The 21264-nt window shown below is 40.0% G+C and overlaps 1 protein-coding gene across 1 annotated transcript in view; it reads right to left on the reverse strand.

The window, feature by feature from the left end:
* LOC134876087 (adhesion G protein-coupled receptor L3-like) overlaps positions 1-21264 on the reverse strand; it is a 172302-nt gene that overhangs the window by 119567 nt on the left and 31471 nt on the right. Inside the window, 1 exon segment of the mRNA XM_063900934.1 lies at positions 2993-3214. Coding sequence (XP_063757004.1) covers positions 2993-3047 — 55 coding nt within the window. The 5' untranslated portion in view covers positions 3048-3214.

A 21264-nucleotide genomic window follows, 5' to 3' on the forward strand; every position in this document is an offset into this window, starting at 1 on the left:
AGAGTCACAAAAACTGACAGAGACACATATTTTGAAAAGATGCATCATGCAAACATCTGCCTCTCAGTCTCATCCATCCCTCATTATGTACCTCTCCCTCCCGGCAGGACCATTCCAGCCTCCACGCTTGATGTATGCACTACATCACATCACATCTGACCGTGAAAAATACGCGTCAGACTTCACGCTTTTGTCTCCTGGATTGGTCCACCGTCCTCCATCCATTATAGCCGCTATGTCTCGGATTCCACGGGGCGGCATTAAGTGGAATGAATATAAAATCCTTCCTGGAGCATTTTACATGCAAAGAAACGCATGATTAATGTGCTGCTCAGGCATGGACACACTGGTGGAGACAGTGCTTTTTCATTGTTAATCACGGCTACCAAAAACAATGACAAGGGTGCATTTTAGTGCTTTTTCAAGCAGGTGACAGCATCTGTGATGGAACATTTTGTTAATCCTGCAAGACTTTGGGACTTTTTTTAAAGACTGCAGAAATATTCATTATAATCTTCAGATTCAAAAGTCACATATTTAGATGTGTGTTGACATCCAAACGGGGATAAAAAGGGAACACCTAGGAGCAGCTGCGATATCTAACACACCATGTGCATGTGTATGTATTTTTTTCTGCTTGCTGTCATAGTTATTACATGTGAAATCCGGCATGTGTGTGAAGAGAGTCCCTGTATTTGATTCCATTCATTGTACGAAGACAGAAGGGACTGCAGATCCAGAAGTAGGGCAGCATCCCCTGGAGATCACATCTCTAACACTCTCAGGGAGAAACGTGCACAACGACATGGCAGTGAATATTCCCCCGCTGCACAACAATTCACTGGCAACATCTGGACACGCCTGCTAATAGCATCGACTTTGGTCGGGTGTTAAATGCTGTATGTTTGTAAATGATTTACTTGGGAAGAAACACTTAATCTGGTGCTCCAACAAGCCCGACATAATCAAATGATCTACATTTAGGGCGGGGGTTCTCACCGTTGGGGTTTGAGAGATAATTTGTTGGGGTCGCCAGATGTTTGTTCAGGAAAACAGATATATTTTTAGATTACAGAATGGTTTACTTATTATGTATTCAATAGAGTAAGGACAAAATGGTGCTGTAGGGCATAAGTTACAGCTCCAGAAACAATAGCTCCTACAGTCCATGGTGTAGCTGCATGTCACCTCTTCCTCCGGGATCAATGTGTGATTGATTGCTGTGGTATGAGCAACAAAGCAGCATGATTGATTTAAAGGAGTGTGCAGGTGTTTTTGAAGGTTTCAGTCCATTTATGACAAATCATGCATGCATTACTGCTTTCCCACAGCTTTGAGATTGATGGAGGATTTTTCCTACTCTTTCATACCACACTGACATAAACGAAAAGCAGCCTGGAAGGTAAGAGCGCTGGTATGCTTGGACAAAAGCACTAATGTGAAGTAGATTAGATTATAGTTAACGGGCTAAAAATAAAAAGCGTACTTCTGTTAAACAAACTGTCTGTCACAGAGAGTCTACAGCGGACACGTTTCAGACGCATTTCTCAGACATCTGTCTCATTTAAACCTCCGCACATCCATCCACCATGACACCTTCTTACTGGCTGAGACACTTAGTGTGCATCCATCCAACACACCATCGTCTAGGTTAAACAGTTTTTGTTCTACTGGTGTTTGTGGAAAATACATTTCTAGTAAAAAGACAGTGTCCCCCTCTTTAGGAAAGATCAATCAAAAGGTCAAGAGGTCAGAACCGTGAGTAAACTACATTATTTTCTCTGTAGCACATTTACATAAAATTGCAAATATTGCCATCATATGTTATATGTGAGCATTAGAAACCAGCAATATTGGTAAAAAATCCTGATGCTATCCTGATAAAGTGTATACTCCTGTGTGTAAATTAAATACTAAACCCTCCAGGGTGCTGTAACTACAGAAAGGTAAATATGTGTTTGCTTTCTCACAAAAGCTGCAAACAAACACAAAGGATAAGTGGGAAACTATTAACCAAATACAATTAGTATTTATGTTTGAAACAGCAACATATTGTCCTCAGTCTCTTTTCTCTCGTTTGCCTGACTTGCACCTAATCAACCTCGCAAATCAATATCCCTGTCAAAACAGAGACGCGGGACACATCTTTGTCCGCTGACCTCTTCTTGATGAGCATTAAAGAAAAACTAATACTAGAAAAACAGCTTTCATTAGCCTTGGCCCTGCACGGATATTGAAGCACAAAAACAATTCAATTAGCTTAAAATCTCTCATTAATGCTTTTAGCCATATCAAATTAACATTGTTATGGGTGATTGCCCCCATCCCTACATCTAAACCCTACTTGAATGTAACCAACAGCCTCATTCACACACACAAAGCACTTTACACACCCTCAAACCCTCGCCCACCACCGCTGATTTCTTTTAATCTGAATTTAAATGACTTCATTCAGTTTGCCTCTCAAACAATCCGCAGAAGGCCAAAGGGAAACGCTAAGAAACTATGCCGGTTTCCGTTTAAGCGAGATGTGGGAAAAGAGAGTCCTTGCAACTTAATCTTTAGATCTTAATGCGTGAAATGATAAAAGCTTTTTTTTTTTTTTTTTGCTATAAGAAACATGCAGCACAAAGCCAAAGCTGTGTTAATGATTCTTTGAAAGTAATTTCAGTTCATTTCCTATCGCCAAGAGAGCAAGAGACTGAGTCGGAGAAAGAGGGACAGCTCTAAAAATAGAGCGAAAATCTGAGATAGGAACAGAGTGCAAATAAGAAAAAAAGTTTCAGGGAATTTAATGAGTGAAACTGCTAATTAGTGAGAGGAGAGATAGATGCAGAATATGAGTCTTTTATCGCGGTTGCCCGACAGAATGTGGTTCTTAAAATAGCAAAAGGACGAAATCGTGGTACAGCCTAAGAATGCAAGAGGTGTGTTTGTGCCCACATCTGCTCCACACACACAAACACACAGATCTCTAACGAGCCAAACTTACCGAGAGCGGCTGGTGCAAAGAGGCTGGCGAGGACTAGCAGGCGTGCGGTCCACATGGCCTCCTCCTCTTACCGCCCGCTGCTCCAGGTCCCAGTAGAGTTCAGTGTTTAGCTCGCACACGCACGAATCGGTGCTTCCTTTGTTGCAGGGCTCCCTCCACTGCGCCACGCTTCCCACAAAAACCAAGAGTCCTGCTGCTCTGGGGCCAGGTGCCGTCCAAAATCTGCCATAAAAAATAGAAAAAAGATACAGGTTAGTTGACTTAAAATGAACGAGCTAGTTGATCTTTTGCAGTAAGGAACACAACAGATGGATGCACCATGGCTTTATCATCTTGTGCCTTCAAGTTGTCATCGAGTCACACACTGCAGTCCGCTCATACCGGGTGTGATCAACAGAACACGACACACAACATGTATTTTAGGATAATCTGTTTTTGTTGGCTCATCAATGTGTTGCCAGTCAATCCCCCCCGCAGAGAGAGGAGGTGTGAGCCACGCTGCTTTGGGCGTTGGAGTGTGTAAGAAGTATACGTCTTTGCATATGTGTGCTGCAAACCTTTAGAGTGCGCCTGATGGTTATTGACATAAGTAACGCGGCTGTGTTTTCCCTCTCCTGTGGGCAGGAGCCCGAACTTCACAGCTTGATTTGTTGCACCTGTGAATTTACTTGCACGGCATAAGAAGCCACTACTGTGCGCGCAGGCTTAGCTCCAAAACTCGGCCGAGCAGATTCTCTCTGAGGGACAGAATGAGATGGAGCCACCTTCAACCTCCTCTCAGCTCATGGGGGTGCCGTCACCAGCAAACTCCCGACACCGGATGAAGTCATCACTGAGCTATGTGCTACTTAACATAACATGAACTGAGTGAACATCGCATGTGATTCAGATGGTGTGACTTCAGTAAGATCAACACTTGGGATGTGTCGATTTTCACAAAATAGTGTGTGAATGTGAAAGCACATATCCTATATGTGAAAACACTGTTAGATTAGTGTTTTAAAATAAATATGTATATATTCTGATTAGATTCTCAGGATTATCCACATTAAACCCTCATCATGATATTAAGGTTAAATCAGCTTTAATGATTAACCAAAACCTCTTTATCAAACATGATCTCCTGCAGAAATATAATCTCTGCAACATGATACAAGCCAAACACTCCTCTACACATTATCATTCCTTACTGCGTTTCATATCCCAGGATGTAATTCCACTGTGGGACGGCAAAAAAAACTGGTAATAAAAAGGTCAAAACGTGAGCACGGCATCAAAGGACAGGACACAAGAGACGCTGACAGACGTGAACATGTCAAATTATACCAACATTACATTTTTAAAACATCTCTATCAGACATTCAACGTCCATCCCTCCATGATCCGTCTCGAAATCTAGCCCTTAATACCCATTTGAATATCCCAGATTAGAGCAATCAGATTTTTTAAAACGGATATTAATGGGTTTAAGTGAAAGCCTATCTCTGCAGAAACAGAACATTTGGGCAATATTAAGAGGTCAATGGTCGGCGTGCTCATCAGTGAAGTCTTGGCAGAGAGTCGCATCAGAAGCACATGTTCTGTGCTGCTGGCTGCTTTTATGTTTATATGCATGATGACAGGTATTTTTAAGACATTAAAATAGCGAATATCAGAGAGTGCATTTGATCAAAGTAATATCCTTGTGAGTAAACAGCGCTTTTAATAAAAGACTCTGACAGCTGCAGGAGCACTAAATTAAATATGACAGCAAATCAAGATGCTGTGAATCCCTCGATGAAAATAATACATTATTGCAGGCATAATCACTTTTAAATTCACTGTCCAAGTAGCAAATTAGTCTAGAAGTTTTACTCCATAGGACAATTGGGGATGTAGAATAAAAAGGAGGCACAGGTACATGTTGGAAACATATCACACATGACAATATGTTACTGATTTCTTGCATGATGGTGGCAGATTTGCACCTAGAGTGTCACAAGCGTGCAGGGGGTGAGAGAAGGAAATACAGGATGAAGACAATGAGAGTGTGTTTCACCGTGTGAATGCCATATCTCGCAGTACAACCGATAAAGCAGCAACTACTTGCACAGGTGTTACTTAGAAATGATCACATAAAATTAAAAAACACTTCACTATCACAGTCGTTAATTTGCTCTGAAAACGTGTGGGATGAGGTAAAGGAACTGCTAGAGTGCGCCAGGCGGAGTATCATAAAAATACATATTTATGAGAAGGGCTTGGACCCAGTTCAATGCAAAAAGAAAGAGAAGAAGAGCAGCAAAAACAAAAAGACGGAGCGCTAGTCCGGCATTTGCCAACTCGTCTTGTATTCCAGAAGGAGCGCCGTGATGCATCATGGTGCTGACGCTTCAAGGGTACTGCCTCTGAGGGGGATTTAGGAGAACTTCCTCAGATAAGTTGGCCAACATTTAGCTTCTGTTCTCCACACATCAAGGAGACTTCTTTATTACTGTCTCCAGAAACTTTTCCTAATCACTCATGTTGTTGTTTCTTTTTGTAATCATGCGGGTGCCAGAGGGGCCAGATGAAACCTGACAGGTTTAATTAATTGACTTTTCTGTCTAGTTAAGGTAGAATGGAGCTGGATGATATAACACCAGCAATGGTTGATAGGGGGAAATATATGTCTCGCAGCAATCATGTGATGTGGAGAAAAAGACCTGAGCGTTAAGGGAAATCAAAACATATTAAATTCATTCAAGCTCCTCAATTAAAGCCGCATTCAAGGGACCTGGCAGTAATTGAGACACAATATGTCAAGGAAAACACACTGCATGTTTTTCTTTATTCATTATTCATGCATGGCACTGCTGTCAATGACAATACCATCTATCAGAAAAGGTGTTGCAGCATTTAAAGATGTTTGGCTTCCCTGATTTACTACTAACCACCTCCAGCATCTTTACATTGATAACACTCCTCTGCTCCTCGCATTAAGTGAGAGTCAAATGTGTGATGCTGCAATTAGGCAGGACATGTGACCGAGCTTTTTCAATTACAACACATGTACGACAAAAACAATCTTCTGCAAGGCTGCGAGAGGGGACCCTAAATACATTGTTTACAAAAGCTGTTATTGCCCTGGTGAACTGGATTATTTCAGATATTTTATTTGAGTCAGGGTTGTGTCTTTCTTCTCTGCAAGAGGGTTTGCCCTAAGTTAATTATAGTTTGCCAACTGTTTTCCATGCTTTTACATAAACTTTTCACATTTAAATACACAACTACTAGTTTGCATATGAGTCACTGTCTCGTCTCCACTGTGACTGCCCTGAAAGAAAATCATAACATTACTGAAAATGCATTCAGAGCTTTTGAAAGGATGAACGGTCATAACATGTTGATCATTCTTGTTCTTTTAGACTATTTTCTATCCAAATGTCAACTCTAAAGCATGAATCTAAATGTGTTTCCCATTTACTTGTGTGATTTCAGAGCATCATGTTACGGTTTACAGCCATTAACAATAAATCTAGTGTAGAAGGGTAGCTAGTGGAGAGTGATTTGGATTAACTGTTTTACCATGTCACTTTTATTGACTATAAACATAGATCAAATTATAATGCAATAACTGAAAGAAGGTATGATTTTGCTGACAGCAGGGAGTTAATTACCTGTGAAATTAAGAAGGAAAAGCAGTTCTGCTCATTGATTTGGCTCGATACAACCACAGATATTACCTGTGGCTAAGACACCACACATACACTATTTCAGTGTATAACAAATCAACTCAAAATCAGGGTAAGAAATACTTAAAGATACATTCACATAAGACAAAAACAGCAGCAAAACAACAGGGTACCAAACTTATATTGCCTTTTCTCTGTATGAATGATTTTCATTATTTTATAAGCATGTTTAAGATAAACCTGAGAAATATCTGGAGTATACAGTGTTGCACGTCTCACCTCTTCCCCTGACATTAGATTAGATATGATAACATGACAAAGAGATATCCATCACTCCGAAGCACCTCACCGCCTGCAGACATGTCTCCATCTGTCACTTTCCTGACCCGAGGAAACCAAAGATTTTCATTAAAACAGACGCATTCCTTAGGATGCCTCTGCCGAAACTGGATCCTGCGTGTTATCTGACGGGGACATACTAAGCACCATGTTCCTCGTCATGCCTCTTGAAGCCCACCCCTATACACTATGTAATGAATCGGGTTAAGAGGCATGTCTCAGATGTTCATGTCCAGATTCTTATCCCAGCAGCAGGGAAGGGTAATTTTTATGAGACAGGCAGTGTGTTCATGCAAATGAAGTGTCTGGGATAAAATGAATATTAATCAGGCCCACTGTCTGCATACAGATTGATTGATGAGCACTCAGTCAGAAATCTGAGGAGATGATTAAAATCGAGATGAACCTTTCCTTAAAGATTTTTTTTTTCCACTTGGTTGAGCCACCTTGCTGGAAAATTGAGCGGTCAGTGTTATAACTCTAAACAGAGCAGAAATGTCACAATCATGCTTTATAATGTGAGCTGAAAGGTGTGAAGGTAAATGGAAATGGCTCTTTTAAGGCACTGTGAACATCCCTGGAGCTACACAACATGAGCAGCAAGCGTTCAATCTAAAATTTCCACCAGAGACCCCGACACAGCGAGCCAGTGACAGGCAGATAATAGCACTAACTTTAGCCGCACAGTGTCTGAATGCTCCTTTATGATAGGCTTGTTGAGTGTGACTGATGGCTGGGGTTAAATAAAGTGAGCATCCCTCCTTCCCCCCGTGCTCACAAAGGCATTGCAACTCCTCCCAACACTTCCGAACAACGAGACAATAGAAGCTCAAGCCATTAAGAGGGAATGACTTGCAAGCACAGTAAAAACAACTAGTTGCAAAACAAATTATGGGTCACAATCCCACAAATGGAAGGGGAATAAAACACACAGAGGTACGCAGAGAGATGCATCATTTAAATCAGCCTTCAGACATTATAATGCAAAGCTCACTCACTATCCATTCTCCACGGCCTCCTTTCTATCCTCACTGTCTTTCTCTCTCTCGGCATATCTTGCCTAATGCATCCCAGACACAGGTGGAAAGAAGGGAAGCAGAGGGGTGATATAAAAAGAAAGAGATTTACTATCAAGAATAAAGAAAAGGAGGAATGTAGAAGATTGAAGGATGGAGGATGAGAGGGTGGGAGGACAGAAAAAGAGTGAGAAGTTGTTGATATTAATGAGAAAATGGATGAATTAAAAAGCTGAAAATAGACAGAGATGATGTAAATCTAAATGTACTGGCTGATATTTGAAGGTCATGAATATACTTCAGCTGCTGTTGCCATAGCTGCACAGTTATTCATAGTAATTCCATTTGAATCAACTAAAGCACATTTTGCAAGCCAATATTGTATATTATATTTGACAACATGTGTTGCTTTGCAGATTCATAAGACAAATACAAAATATAAATGACCAAATAACTTATTGCAGAAACTGGAATTTCATACAGGAAATGTATACAAAGAGATATGGTATATGGATTTAAAACACGGTGACCTCAAAAGGTAAATCCCACGCACCATATGAATTTATTTATAGACAGCAGCATCAATAAATTGCCAATGTTCTATGCTGACAAAAGCAATTTTCCAAGATACAAGCTGACTGTATTGGCAGGGCTGTGGATATGAAGGATGGAGAAAACATGACCTCTCCTCTGGAGTCTTTACTTTCCTATATCAATGTCAATATATATGTCAATGGCATAGAGGTATGGAAATGTCTCTATGCCTATTGCATTTGTTTAACTCATGAAGATATCAAAAGTGTTCACAGTATGATTCCTTAAAACAATTAGATTGTTCAAGGAATTCTTGTTTTAGTAGCGTAAAACATTGTAATTGCTGAGTAAAGACATGACAGCAGTGGCATTCTGAGCACGATCACAAGCTACACAAGCAAAAATAAATATCATTGTAATGTTTCTCCAGAATACTTTAACTCTCAAGAATAAATCAATTCTCTTCAATTCTAAATTTCTTAATAGTATACAATGTAAATACTTTATTTGGATTGTCTGGGCCCTTATTATCAAGCTTCGTATAGCTTATCGGGGTGTCCCATTCACATTCTTGCTTATAAACACTTAAAAATGGACAACATATGGCCAGTGGACTGCAGTAAACCAAATTCAGACAAACAAAATGCAGGTCACATCCTTTCACGCGTGGAACAAAACCCAACGAGGCCATTTTCTAATTACTGCTATCAATTTTCAGCACACCCTGAACTCGGCTGAGCCATGTTTAGAGGGCATCTGCCTGAAAAAGCCTCCATTTATTTCTCTCTTTTTTTTAATCTGTATTTGAGTTTTTCAGGTCTCCGTTCCTCTACATTTTGTATTCCCCACTAACTGCATTTGCATAATTTTCCAATAGACACTTCATTCCCTGCCAGATTTGAGAAGGGAGAGAGAAATCACACACACTAGCAAAGAAAAACACATACAAGCAGAAACCACAACAGCAATTTCAGTCCTAGCCTCCGAATCAGGGTTACAGCACATTCCGATGTCAATAACACTGATCCCATCGGCGCATGCATTTCAATATCATTATCTGATGCTGAGCCAAGTGCACAAAATATAATGAATTCTTAAAATTGCAGAACATCCCTGGATCGGCAAATGTGATGCACAGTCTCAACAAGTAGCTACATTCTGCATCATCCTGCATCCACTCAATACAGACTTGATTACAATGTTAATTCCTTCCACCCCTTCCATCTGCTGCTGCTGCATGCCTGTGTTAGTGTTTCTCACCACAAACCGCTATGGTGTGTTTAGGTGGTGTAATGATTGTAGCATGTGTGTTGGAATATGTTGTAAATGGTCTGGAAATGAGAGCTGCGACTGTGTCACAAGCCATCACAGTGGTCACGACCTCTGGGAATTCAAATGGTTTCCACCTGGACTCCACTCTCAGTGCAATTATACGGAGCGGCATTGAAGAAAAAAAAAAAAGATATCTGCAGACATTCAAACACAAGGCAGGTGTGTGTTCACTTATGCATCCATCAATGCCCACTAAACGTTCTCAAGAATGAAAAACCTGGAAATAACTGTTGCACATTAAAAAATTAATTGACTGTGCATAAGCAAGTTGGGAAAGCAATTTAGATTATTCAGTGCGTGTCATTCTTTGCTCAGCAGGCACTTCCCTCATTTACTGCAGAAACATTGAACAAAAACAAGACATCATAAGTTACCAGTCAAACATTCAAGTTTTTGAAGCCATAGCAGCAAAACTGCTTTATATGTTGAATAAAGGGAATAAAAAAGGGAAATTTGTAGTATTTATGCTTTATAAAAGTTGCACAATCTCTCTATTTTACTCTGACATGATTAGGTTTTGAATATATTTCCAATATAATTTGTCATAACATTTTAGAAAAAAATATATGTTTTGTTGAGCCTGCTCTGCTACAAACAAGAATCCCCGATGAGCCAATATAAATAAAAAGTGTGAACTAAAAAATGTTTAAGTGATATATTACGGTGCGTTTTGATAAAGGGTATTATTAATTCACTGGCACTCATGTTGCTTTTCACCTCTGTTATCTGGGAAAATGAAAGCACTTCAACATTAGCTGAAGTATATAAAAGAAAAAATAATAATAATAATCCTGGCTTTGTTGAAATGTATATTCACTTTCTGCACTTATGTAGTGTTATTCAAGATCTGCTATTTCATATTGTAAGTTAACCATTGCTCCTCAAGCTCTAAAGTCAGGGTTTCCCACAGCGCTTTCCTGTTAAGGCGGCCGCCTTAACAACACGGGGTTGCCGCCTTGACTAACGTCACGTCTCCAGAAAAAAAAAAAAAAATTATATAGATATAGGCCTATAGCGATATTCGCCGTTTTACTCTTTCATGTTTTCTACCTTTCATTCCAAACCGTGACTGACAGTCTATCTTCTCTGCAGAACGCATTTTAAAATAAAAAACAAAAAACAAATAAAAGAAACGTTTTAAAATGTGGGGCTATGCCTCCAAATATGCCTCTGAATCGCGTGATGCGTCCGAACAGCGGCATCTAGTGGTATATGTCATTGTGCTATCATCGTTCGACCAACATCCTTCAAAACCAGCATTTTTCGGAAAGACTACTATTTGGATAGCTGACAACCTGTTGAATCTACTATTTGGATAGCTGACAACCTGTCGAATAAGTGAATAATATCATGCAAGTGATTCAGAATATACGTTCACCAACTCATTCTCTATGTTGCTCTGGCAAACCATACTCTTATATATATACACAACAGACTAAAAAAACACTAAAGGGATGAAAACTGTGAGGAAAAATTCGCAGAGACATGCAAACATCTCCAGACTTGTTCCTGTGGTCAACAGCAGTCCATTTGCAGGTGGAACGAGACACTCCTATTCACCTGGTGTTTAAAAAGGTAAATAACGGCACAAACATAGTTGACACAAGGGTCAAGAGTCCTCGCGGTGAATTGCTTTGTAGGCTCCCTTGTTGTCTAGCAGCTTTCTCAAATAGCTGGCTGTAATGTGAGAGAGCTTGTTGTAGTGGAGACCTCAGTGACCCGGCTCTGCAATGATCGATTAGCGGGCAAGAATAAACTTGTGAAGGCCGAAGGCAAGGAACGCTCAACGGCTGGCTTTTGAACTCAGCATTGGAACATAATGGAAGGCTGTAGCTACATACAAAGGTATGCCAGATACTCATGAGAAATATTCTTTATTTTAAACAGTTTTTCTGGTGCAGATCACCACAAAAAGCCTTTCTAGTTCTTCCCGTCTTACTTGAGTCCATCTCATTGCAGAAAGCTTGAAGATAATCATCTATAATTGGGCATTTTGTTTTTCCAAGCCACAGAGAAGAAGTGCCTGCCGAGCAGAGTATGGAAGAAGAAGTGTCAGGAGCCTGCGAGCTGTAGGGTCCCTCTGCCCACTCTTGGAGTAGAATAGAGTTTGATGAAAGTCTGATTGGTCTGGGCAAACATCCTCATGGGGTCTGTCTACGGACAAAAGGAGCAATACTCTCCTCTCCTGTCGAGGAAAGTGCTCTCAGGTCTGACAAATCACAGCTGGTGTCGAGGTGCCTGGTCTAGCACGGCTTCTCAAACCTGATGAGATGACTGCGGCCCCTGGGGTTATATTAACCACAATCTAAATGTCCACTGAATTCAAGGCAAGCTTTTTCCTCTTAATATCCTATTTTTTCTGTAGCCCTCTAAGTGCATTATATTCACACAAAAGAGAAACAGAGATTTGCAGCGGTGTTGCATAAGCTCCAGCTAATGTGCTGCTTGTGTAATGAATCAGCAGCACAGACTCACGCTGAGCAATTTACCCAAAAAAAAGCCATTTAGGATGTACTGGTTTAATTTCACTAGATGCTGACTAATTATAATTAAGTCATTAAAGGCTTACTTTGAAGTACAAATCTGCAAACACAAGGGATTTAATGAAGTGAACGGGGACCACAAAGAGAGAATCGCATCGACACCATGTTGATGCTATCGATGGTTGCTCTATCTGTGTGTGGTGTGGTGTGGTGTGGTGTGGTGTGGTGTGGGTGTGTGTGTGTGTGTGTGTGTGTTTGTGTGTGTCAAATTAGTTCAATGTTTCACATGTCAAATTAGAGCCTGAGCAGAGAATACCTGCAGTGGGAGGAGAGGACAGTCTGTGACCTGTGTGTGTGTGCCTTTGTATTTCCATGCACCCAGACACCCTTTGCAACTAACACGCACACGCACACGCACACGCACACACTGACCTTGCCCTTTGTTTTTTGGCTGAGCAGGAGAATGTGTTTGGGTTGGACTCAGCAGGAAACCTCTCTAAATCTAAAAGTGGAGGCCCCCCCGCGGTGAGGCAGCCACAAAACGGTCGGGGACAGTTAGAGAATGTCAGAGTACAGGAACACACCAGAAATCATGCACACAGTGCTAACACGCATGTAAACACACCCTTTTGACTGGTACAGACTGCTGTATTGAATTAAAAATGTACAATATGGATTCTTGTCAAGGGTATTTGGAAACGAAAAGGCCTTACAACTGCAGTATGATTGGTCAGGAAAGCATAATAATAGTGTGTGATCCCCTGCAGAAAATGTGTGTGTTTTTTGGCAGATGTGGAAGACACTTGTTTATTCACTGTCTCTATGACTCTCACATCCCCAACATCCTGCACATTCTACCTCTTTCTCCATTTAATAGACATAACGTAGAACCTTCCCAACTTGTGATCCAAGTCCTAATTGCTCTTCGGTGTAATGTTATTGCGTCAAATCACGCAGCAGCCACAAACACGGTCCAGCCATCATTTGTTATTCAGGAATTTCTTTTGACTTTACAGAGTACAGCTTCCCCAAAATACAGTATGTGGACATTTCACAGATCCACTCCCGAGTCTTTTTAATGAGATTGCCTCCTGTTTATGCCGACGGGCTAACTAAACACTCTCGCTTGACAGCATTGGCCTTTTTCAAATCAATATTAAGCATATCAATGCTAGGAGGTCCCTGGGAGCAAACTTTATTCAATTCAAAAGACTTGCGAGAAAGATTCAAAGAGAAGTCATCTAGCTAGTTTTCCAAAGCCAAAGTCAGGGATCTTTTTAACCCAATGTACAATCTTTATAGTCATTTTGCGGGTAGATTGATAGATCCATTTCTAGAAGGATGAAAATGTCGGCCTATTGTTTGGTTAAGTATTTTGGCAGTGACTGAACAAAAGGATGAGTTATATGAATAAAATGTTCACAGTGGGGGAATCTCAATAAGGAGCCATTTCTCACTTGCTGATCTCAGTCTCGCTGTAGCTCTATTTGCATCACAGACAGACCCTTTTTGACCCAAACCTCACCCCCTCAAAGTTTTATATAACTGACAGAATTATACTGTCTCCATTTCTGGGGAGTCCTGTCTTTCCAAACTTACATCACTGTGCCTAAATCTGTACTCACGCAAACTTCCCAGCCCTCCATCCTTTCTTCTCCTCATTTCATATCTGTATTAATCCAACACTGGAATGTAATTCAGCTTGCACAACAGGCCATCAGCTGAGTGGGGGACCACCTTTAAAGCAAACTCTGAAACTCTACTCCCCCCACGTTATTCCTCAATAACGCCGGCCAAGGAAAATAAGATTTATATTTCACTCCACATGATTTTTATATCATGGGGAGTGTATTTCAATGCCAGACTCTTTCTTTTAACTTGGACACTGAGAAAAGGAGGGTCTTTGGGACTCTCCACAATCTGGCATGCAATTCCTGGACCAGTGGGTAGGAGCACAGCAGGGAGTCTGAAGAGGAGGGGGAGGGGTCTCTGCTCTGACACACGTCCAACACACACAGCTGATGCCTCAGGCTGGCAAGTCTAATAACATCATCTGTGAGAGACAGCACTGCTGGAACTTATATTTATTACCCAATATGTTCGTTGCGAGGGAGGGGTGGAAATATTGCAACAGCAGCTAACACCACAATGCTCGTGCAATTCCACAATGGATAGAGGAAGGCAACTACTGGCATGCAAATTGAGCAATGAGGAAAAAGCCTCACAACTAGCAGAATTACGGCTGTCTCTGATTAACAGATGACTGTGGTCTCCCAGCTCAGAGACTGCCTTCCCTCTAAAAATATGTTAGTATCTTCACGTTGAGGCTTCATCAAATCTATTTCATGCTGCAAACTGAGATTTAAAAATGAGTAATGTGATGCAACCAGTGGGGAGAGGAAAAATCATGAGATGCATATCCGTTCAGAAATGTAAATCATATATATATATATACATATATATTCAGTTAAAGAATAAGTCTGGTTAATATTCTATTAGAAATATTCCATACAAATGGACCCTGTTTAAGTAACATTTGATAAAACCTACAGTGCCCAGCTGTTTAATGAAATATGTATGTAGATGTTTTTAAATGTGATAATACTCTTTGTTCAAACATATACTTCTTAAAGGTGCCATAAAAAGCATCGATCTGGTATTTTAAATTGTTCTCTGATGTCTAAAAAGAAGGTATATAACTTTGGTTGATCCAAAAAATGTCCAGATGCGGTTTTACAGGTCCATTTACAACCCTATGATTTGGTCCTAGAATGAAACAAGCTGCATTGCCTTATTTGGGGGCTCATTTGAATAATTATGACGAGCTCTGCTCTGATTGGCTGGTTTACAAAGAGCAATCCCTGGCTGCCTCAGAGTCCACTGAATCATGGAGGCTATCGGCATCCAACCTTACATGTGTGAGCCTTTATCGGAGGGGAAAACCGATGAATTTGAAGAACAGCCAGTTGGTCGGAGATTGGAGAGCAACGTTACGGAGTGGTAAGTGTTAGCGTTAGTGTTTCCAGCAGCTGGTGTATGCAAATGTTGGGGCTGGACCACCATGTGTGACGTAACACACAGGGATTGTTGTAGTTCGCCCATTTTTTACCGCTGTGATATGCATATTCGTGATTTGCACGTGAAGGAGGAAACAATGGTGTTTGAGGTTCACGGTATGTCAGTTTAATGTACCGAACTCTCCTTATTCAACTATGCCAAGGTAAATACAGTTTTCCATTATATGGCACCTTTAATTAGGAACACAACAGCTGTTACAGACAGGTTAAGACAGCACTTTCACAGGATTTGATGAGGTTAAGAAATGAATATATATATTATATATAATAGACCTAGTTTTTTATGAGTTTCTGCTGCAACCTGATATTTTAAATGTCATCTCAATAGAGGACCAGTTTTCCTTAATCAGTCTGAGGGATTAACAGAAACCATGTTCCCACAGTACGTTTCTTTCTTTTTTTGCACAGAATCAAGCTGTGACAGCAGTGCTTTGCAAAACACATGGTTTAGTGTGTGTGTCATTGTATCCACACAATTAACTTGAAGGTCAATCGATTTTTTATGAAAGTCAAGAACTTTTAAGAAGATTTTAAAACTGTCCAAAATGTACAAAAAGGAAAAATCCTGTTTGACAGCATAGACATTAACATGTGGCCTCATTCTGTTCAAAAACATGGCACTGAAATGTGATTGCTGACCATGTGCATTTAAGCATTAGAGTAAAAATGTTTTCTATTTCCTACCTCAGTGGCTGATTCCTGTAATAACCCGGTTCGTAAGTGTAAACATGAGATGAGTTTCCTCCCTGGTTCAGCTCCAGCACCACATCCTGATGCCATCTCCTCACAGCTTGCGTTTTTAACAGCCCTATCATTGAGCATCAAGCCTTTCATGCTTTTTGACACATCACAGCGACACGTCTCTGAGGTGATTGATGATGGCAACATGCTCCACTGTGCTCCTGTTTGCTGTTGTCTAAAATGTGTAAAGAAAAAAGCCCAGGAGCGTGAATTGCAATCGTTTCTGCTCCAGTCTCTGCAAACTCATCTGCATATAGGCGGCTCTGACCTCGCACACTGCCCACAGCTGAATCTGACATCAGCCAAAACACACTCAGTATGTTTGAGTATTACTACAGTATACAACGCTGGGCTTTAGCCAACAGTACAATGATTTCTCTGACACATCACGATGAAGAGAAAGGTTCACCAAGACCAATGTTACTCTGATAAAGATAACTCAACTAATTTCAAATATGAATAATAATGTCAGAGGACAGAAAACTAAAATATTATTCATTCAAATTCTCCAATTCAATGCAGTTTTCAACTGATGTGTTGCAAAAGCCAACCATTTCCTTTTTCTACTTTACTCTTACTTTAATACTGTACTTCTTTAAATTTCACAGGGGTGTAATTAGGTTGATAGAAACATCAGCACGCTAGATATTTCCACATCTTTCTCAGCAGACACTGTGTCAAACTCCAGCAGGATGGAGAGGGTAAATGTTAAGTGGAGTGACACAGAGAAATATCCTCTGTTCAGTCTGAGTCTGCAAACCATTATTCAGATTGTAGCACACCTCAGCGATCCAGGCCTGTATTCATGCACTAATGCTCGCCGCGAATGACCCAATAACTCAGCACGTTTGAGCGATTTCCTCCAAGCACGCTGAGGCTGACAGTTTCTCTGAGGATCCCTTAAAAATTCAGATGTCTTGCATGAGACGAAGGAGTGTTCGAGGTTAGGACTGAGGCGAGCTGAAGACCGTTCACATGTGCACTGTGGCTTTATGATATTATATTTTGACAACACAAAATGTCGTATGCATCTTGTTTTTAGCATTATATAAACATTTATGAACAGCCTTTCATCTCCCTGAACATTTTGCACATAGTGTACTAAAGTACTTTTGTAATGTATATAGTATTTACTATATACATAATATATTTATTTGTCTCTTATAGAATATTTTTGTTCAGTATCTTTATATTGTGTATTCTTTAAATGCTCTAATGATCTATATCTTTACTACTGCACATTTTATACGTTTAACTCATGTTTAATAACCACTGCTGGTGTGACAAAACAATTACCCAATTTGGGATGAATAAAGTAAATTTCATTTTATCTAATCAGATCGAAAAACATGCACCTGTCACGGCTTTTAGAAACCAAAAAGTAAGTATTAGAAATCCACACGTTAAAGCCTTGTTCCTGGAGCAGTAGGAAAAGTGATGTGTGTGTTTGAAAGAGTTTTAATATAGACTGTACAAAACCAGACACACAAAAGCACAAAAAACAGAGAAACAATTGGTTTTTCCAACTTGAGCTGCTATCATTAACATGCTAACATCCTATGCTTACATGCAATTCAGACACTGAACTTGAGTATCAGGTATGATGAATGCAGTTAGAGGCAATTGCATTCCAGACAAAAGAGGAGAGGAGTTGACGTGTTGGAAAATATTTCATGTACAACATGAAAGCTGGCTATAACTACAAACAAATGAAAGGGGTAAATAAAAAAGGCTGACATACTGACATGTCAGCACTGTGCAGCGGTAGTCTAAACATACAGGGCTTCATGCCAAAGTCAAAGCATGTCCTCCTTTACATGGAGCTCATGCACTTCACACCACATCAGCAGCAAGACGTGCACACTCACCAGCGCAGCAGCAGTGATTAGGCCGGGGTCTCAGACTTGGCTCATGTTTCATGTTAAATTGAGTGTGAGAAGCATGAATGCACATCTGTGTTCATGTGTGTGCATGACAGGAAACAAGTGTTACCTAAACTCAGGGCAAATGTACTGAGGACAAATTATGAGTCCGACTTGCATAAGATATTTCACAATTAATAAACACAGATACACCCCGCAGGTCAAGAAAAAAAAGACTTTTTGAATTTGAATAATGTGTCATATTTGAACGATTGAAAATGAATTTATTTTGCGCCTGCAGTCTTTCACAGCGCTCCTTTATTATACTTCTGCAAAGCAATTTGTGCGTTATTGCTTTCTAATAGGGCAACATATCCTGGGTCACATCTTCAAGCAGCTGGGGTAAAAAAAAGAGAAAATGCTGTGGTGTATTAGCAGAGACAAAGCGCCACAGTTTGCGGGTGTTAAATTGCGTAAATATGCATATAATGTCCCGTTTAACGCATGATGCTTGCCCTCCCGCTAAATGAATTATAAAATGGACCACATGCGAGTGTGAAGAATGAAGCACTCAGAGACTGTAGTTCAGAATGACATATGCCTTCATCTCCACTTTCAGCATGTTGTGAGTAAACTGATGGACAAAAGGCTGAACTCAAGCTGTCTCTGTTTGCTGTCAAAAGATAGATACTCAATAACTCTGCTGCTTTTAATGTCTGTTAAAGATGCCCTATTTATCTTTTTGTTGTGCTCCCTTTACTGTAGTTTCTTCTATAGGTTTTTGTGAGTGTAAATGGATGGCAAGACGGTTTATTTTATCCCCCAGTTAAGTTAAATTATTTAATTCAATAATTAAAATAAAGGTAAAATAATGAATTTGCAATTTTCTTAAATACATTGGGGATTATTTAAATTTGATGAATCATAACTTCTGAATTTATGAAAGGTTTATTTAGATTTCAAAACAACAGATACAAAATGTAATTAGGCATTAAAATGCTTACAGCGTCTTTGCAATTGCTTACATGTTTACTGTGTCAATTTTTTAAATGTTTTCTGTCAACTATTTAATGAACTTAAACAGAAAGAGAAGCAAAGAGTTGTCCCATGCATCCTCTGTTGTCCTAAAAATCTTTTAATTTCAGGCATACATTGAAAAAAGTGAAATCGTACACGTTAATATTATTTTTCTGCAACACTAATAAATACCGTTGAGTATTCAGCGTGCTCCATCACTGTCTCCACGCAACGTCTTGTGGAATGAATAAATGGCCGAGCTTCAACCTGACAGCACAATAGATGGCAGAGAGTAAGTGGGATATCTGAACTGAATATGATTCTTTTCTTGATATGTATGTATTGAAATTTCCCCAGCTCCTGGAGTTCATGTAATGTAGCGAAGTACATCTGATGTATTTTTTTGAGTCCTGGCTTGTCACTGGCGAGTAATAAATCCCCTCCGCCCCTAACCAAGTGAAGCACATCGATCTGTTGTCCTTTAGAACAAATATGAGATTGGAAAAGAACACAAGTGGTGAGCCTTTATAAAAATATTCCTGCATGGTCGCACTCAATTTCTCTGAGCAGTGTCAAGCTGTTATTAAGCACGTTGAAAGACAATGAATTCCGATTTTATTTATCCTTCCATATCATATTTTAAAAAGGTCAAAGGGCAAGAACTTCCTCCCATGCCTCGACTTTTCTGTCTTCTCCACAGCAGCAATCATGCAGATTACACACTCTGCTGCTTATTGATTGCCTGCACACAGATGCAAACAGCAGGTTTAAATGGAAACGCTAAGTCTGCATGGAGAGAAACGTAATGTGATCTGATGAGCTTGGTCTGCATGGAAACACTGCTCATGTATTTCAATCGTTACAGAAATGGTGCAACAACAAGTTCTTTTTGGCTTCCACTAATACAAAGGATAAGTGGATTGTTGCAAAAGCCAGAAAGATTGATTAAATGTCATATATGATGAGAAATGATCATCATCCCAAGATGCTTATCCAGAGCTTATATAACAATTATTTTTATTTAAAAAGCTACCCCAAATTTAACCGAATAGAAGAAGAAAAAAAAACATAATCACATTTTCGTAGATTAGAAATGTCTTTTAGTAAGTACCTAGGATTCCATGCAGCAGATTAAGGAGTAAAACAAAGAAATTATTATTATATAAGTATTACATTTAAACTCAATCAGCAGAAACTGGAAGCACAAGCAGAGCAGCCAACGAATGCATTATTCAATCTCCCCATTTACCTCCAGAAAAAGCAGTCCACTAAACATAGCCTACAGTATTCACAAATTAAAGGACAAATGCCAGTTTTCCATGCGCAAAGGATATTAAACTAAAGAGCCAGAAGAAATCCATCCCTTCATCAGATGGATTACAATGTCCTGCTGAAATCCAGATCGGGGGACAATGCCGCAGAAAACATCTACAACCTGGATTATGGGATAAACAGATGGACAACAGGAAAAGAGGTTCACAATAAATGGAGTTTATTTTCACCGTCCCCTTCTTCATTAAAGTAAATATAGAGCACTTTCTCTCGGGATAACACATTCTCTTCTCTTTTCCTCAGAGGACCTCCTCCTGTGAGCTGTGCTACGCCAGAAATAACTGCAGTCCTCAGGTGAGAGCCCTCAGGGAGACATCCACAGGAAGTGTGCTGCATGCTCATATCCAAATACTTTATCTGAGCAGCTGACACCTTCAGGAGAATATGCTTTACAGTCTCACTTTTTGTTATCCCTATGGGAACAAGTAAAATAAAAGAGCTGGACATAACAACCCTAATGTACTCTGTGAAGTGTGCAGCAGATCAAAGTTTAGGTAAAGATATAAATAAAGTTTTCTCTCCTCCTTGCGGCCATTTTAAAGTCCAGGCTTATCTATTTAGTTAAAAGCACGAGAAAAGGCCGGGGCAGTTTTTCAAAAATTGATGACGGCCTAACATAAATTATGCAAACGTTTGTCCTTGTGCCAAACAGTGCATCTACTGAATAATAATTACTGGAGGGGCTTGGGGATATGAGTATGCAGAATATAAAACACATGCCAACGTCCCCCTGTCATCTGCGGCCAAATCAAAAGGCAAGAGACGCGGCTGCAGAAAATAACCAGAGTCCAGAAAGATGTCAATGTTTGACAGAACTTTGCACTTATTTTCTTCAATAGTTCAAACATGAACCAAAGCTCTGTCTGTCACATTGTTAGCATCATCT

Source organism: Eleginops maclovinus, chromosome 14 (genome assembly GCF_036324505.1).
Source record: "Eleginops maclovinus isolate JMC-PN-2008 ecotype Puerto Natales chromosome 14, JC_Emac_rtc_rv5, whole genome shotgun sequence".
Taxonomy (NCBI): Eukaryota; Metazoa; Chordata; class Actinopteri; order Perciformes; family Eleginopidae; genus Eleginops; species Eleginops maclovinus.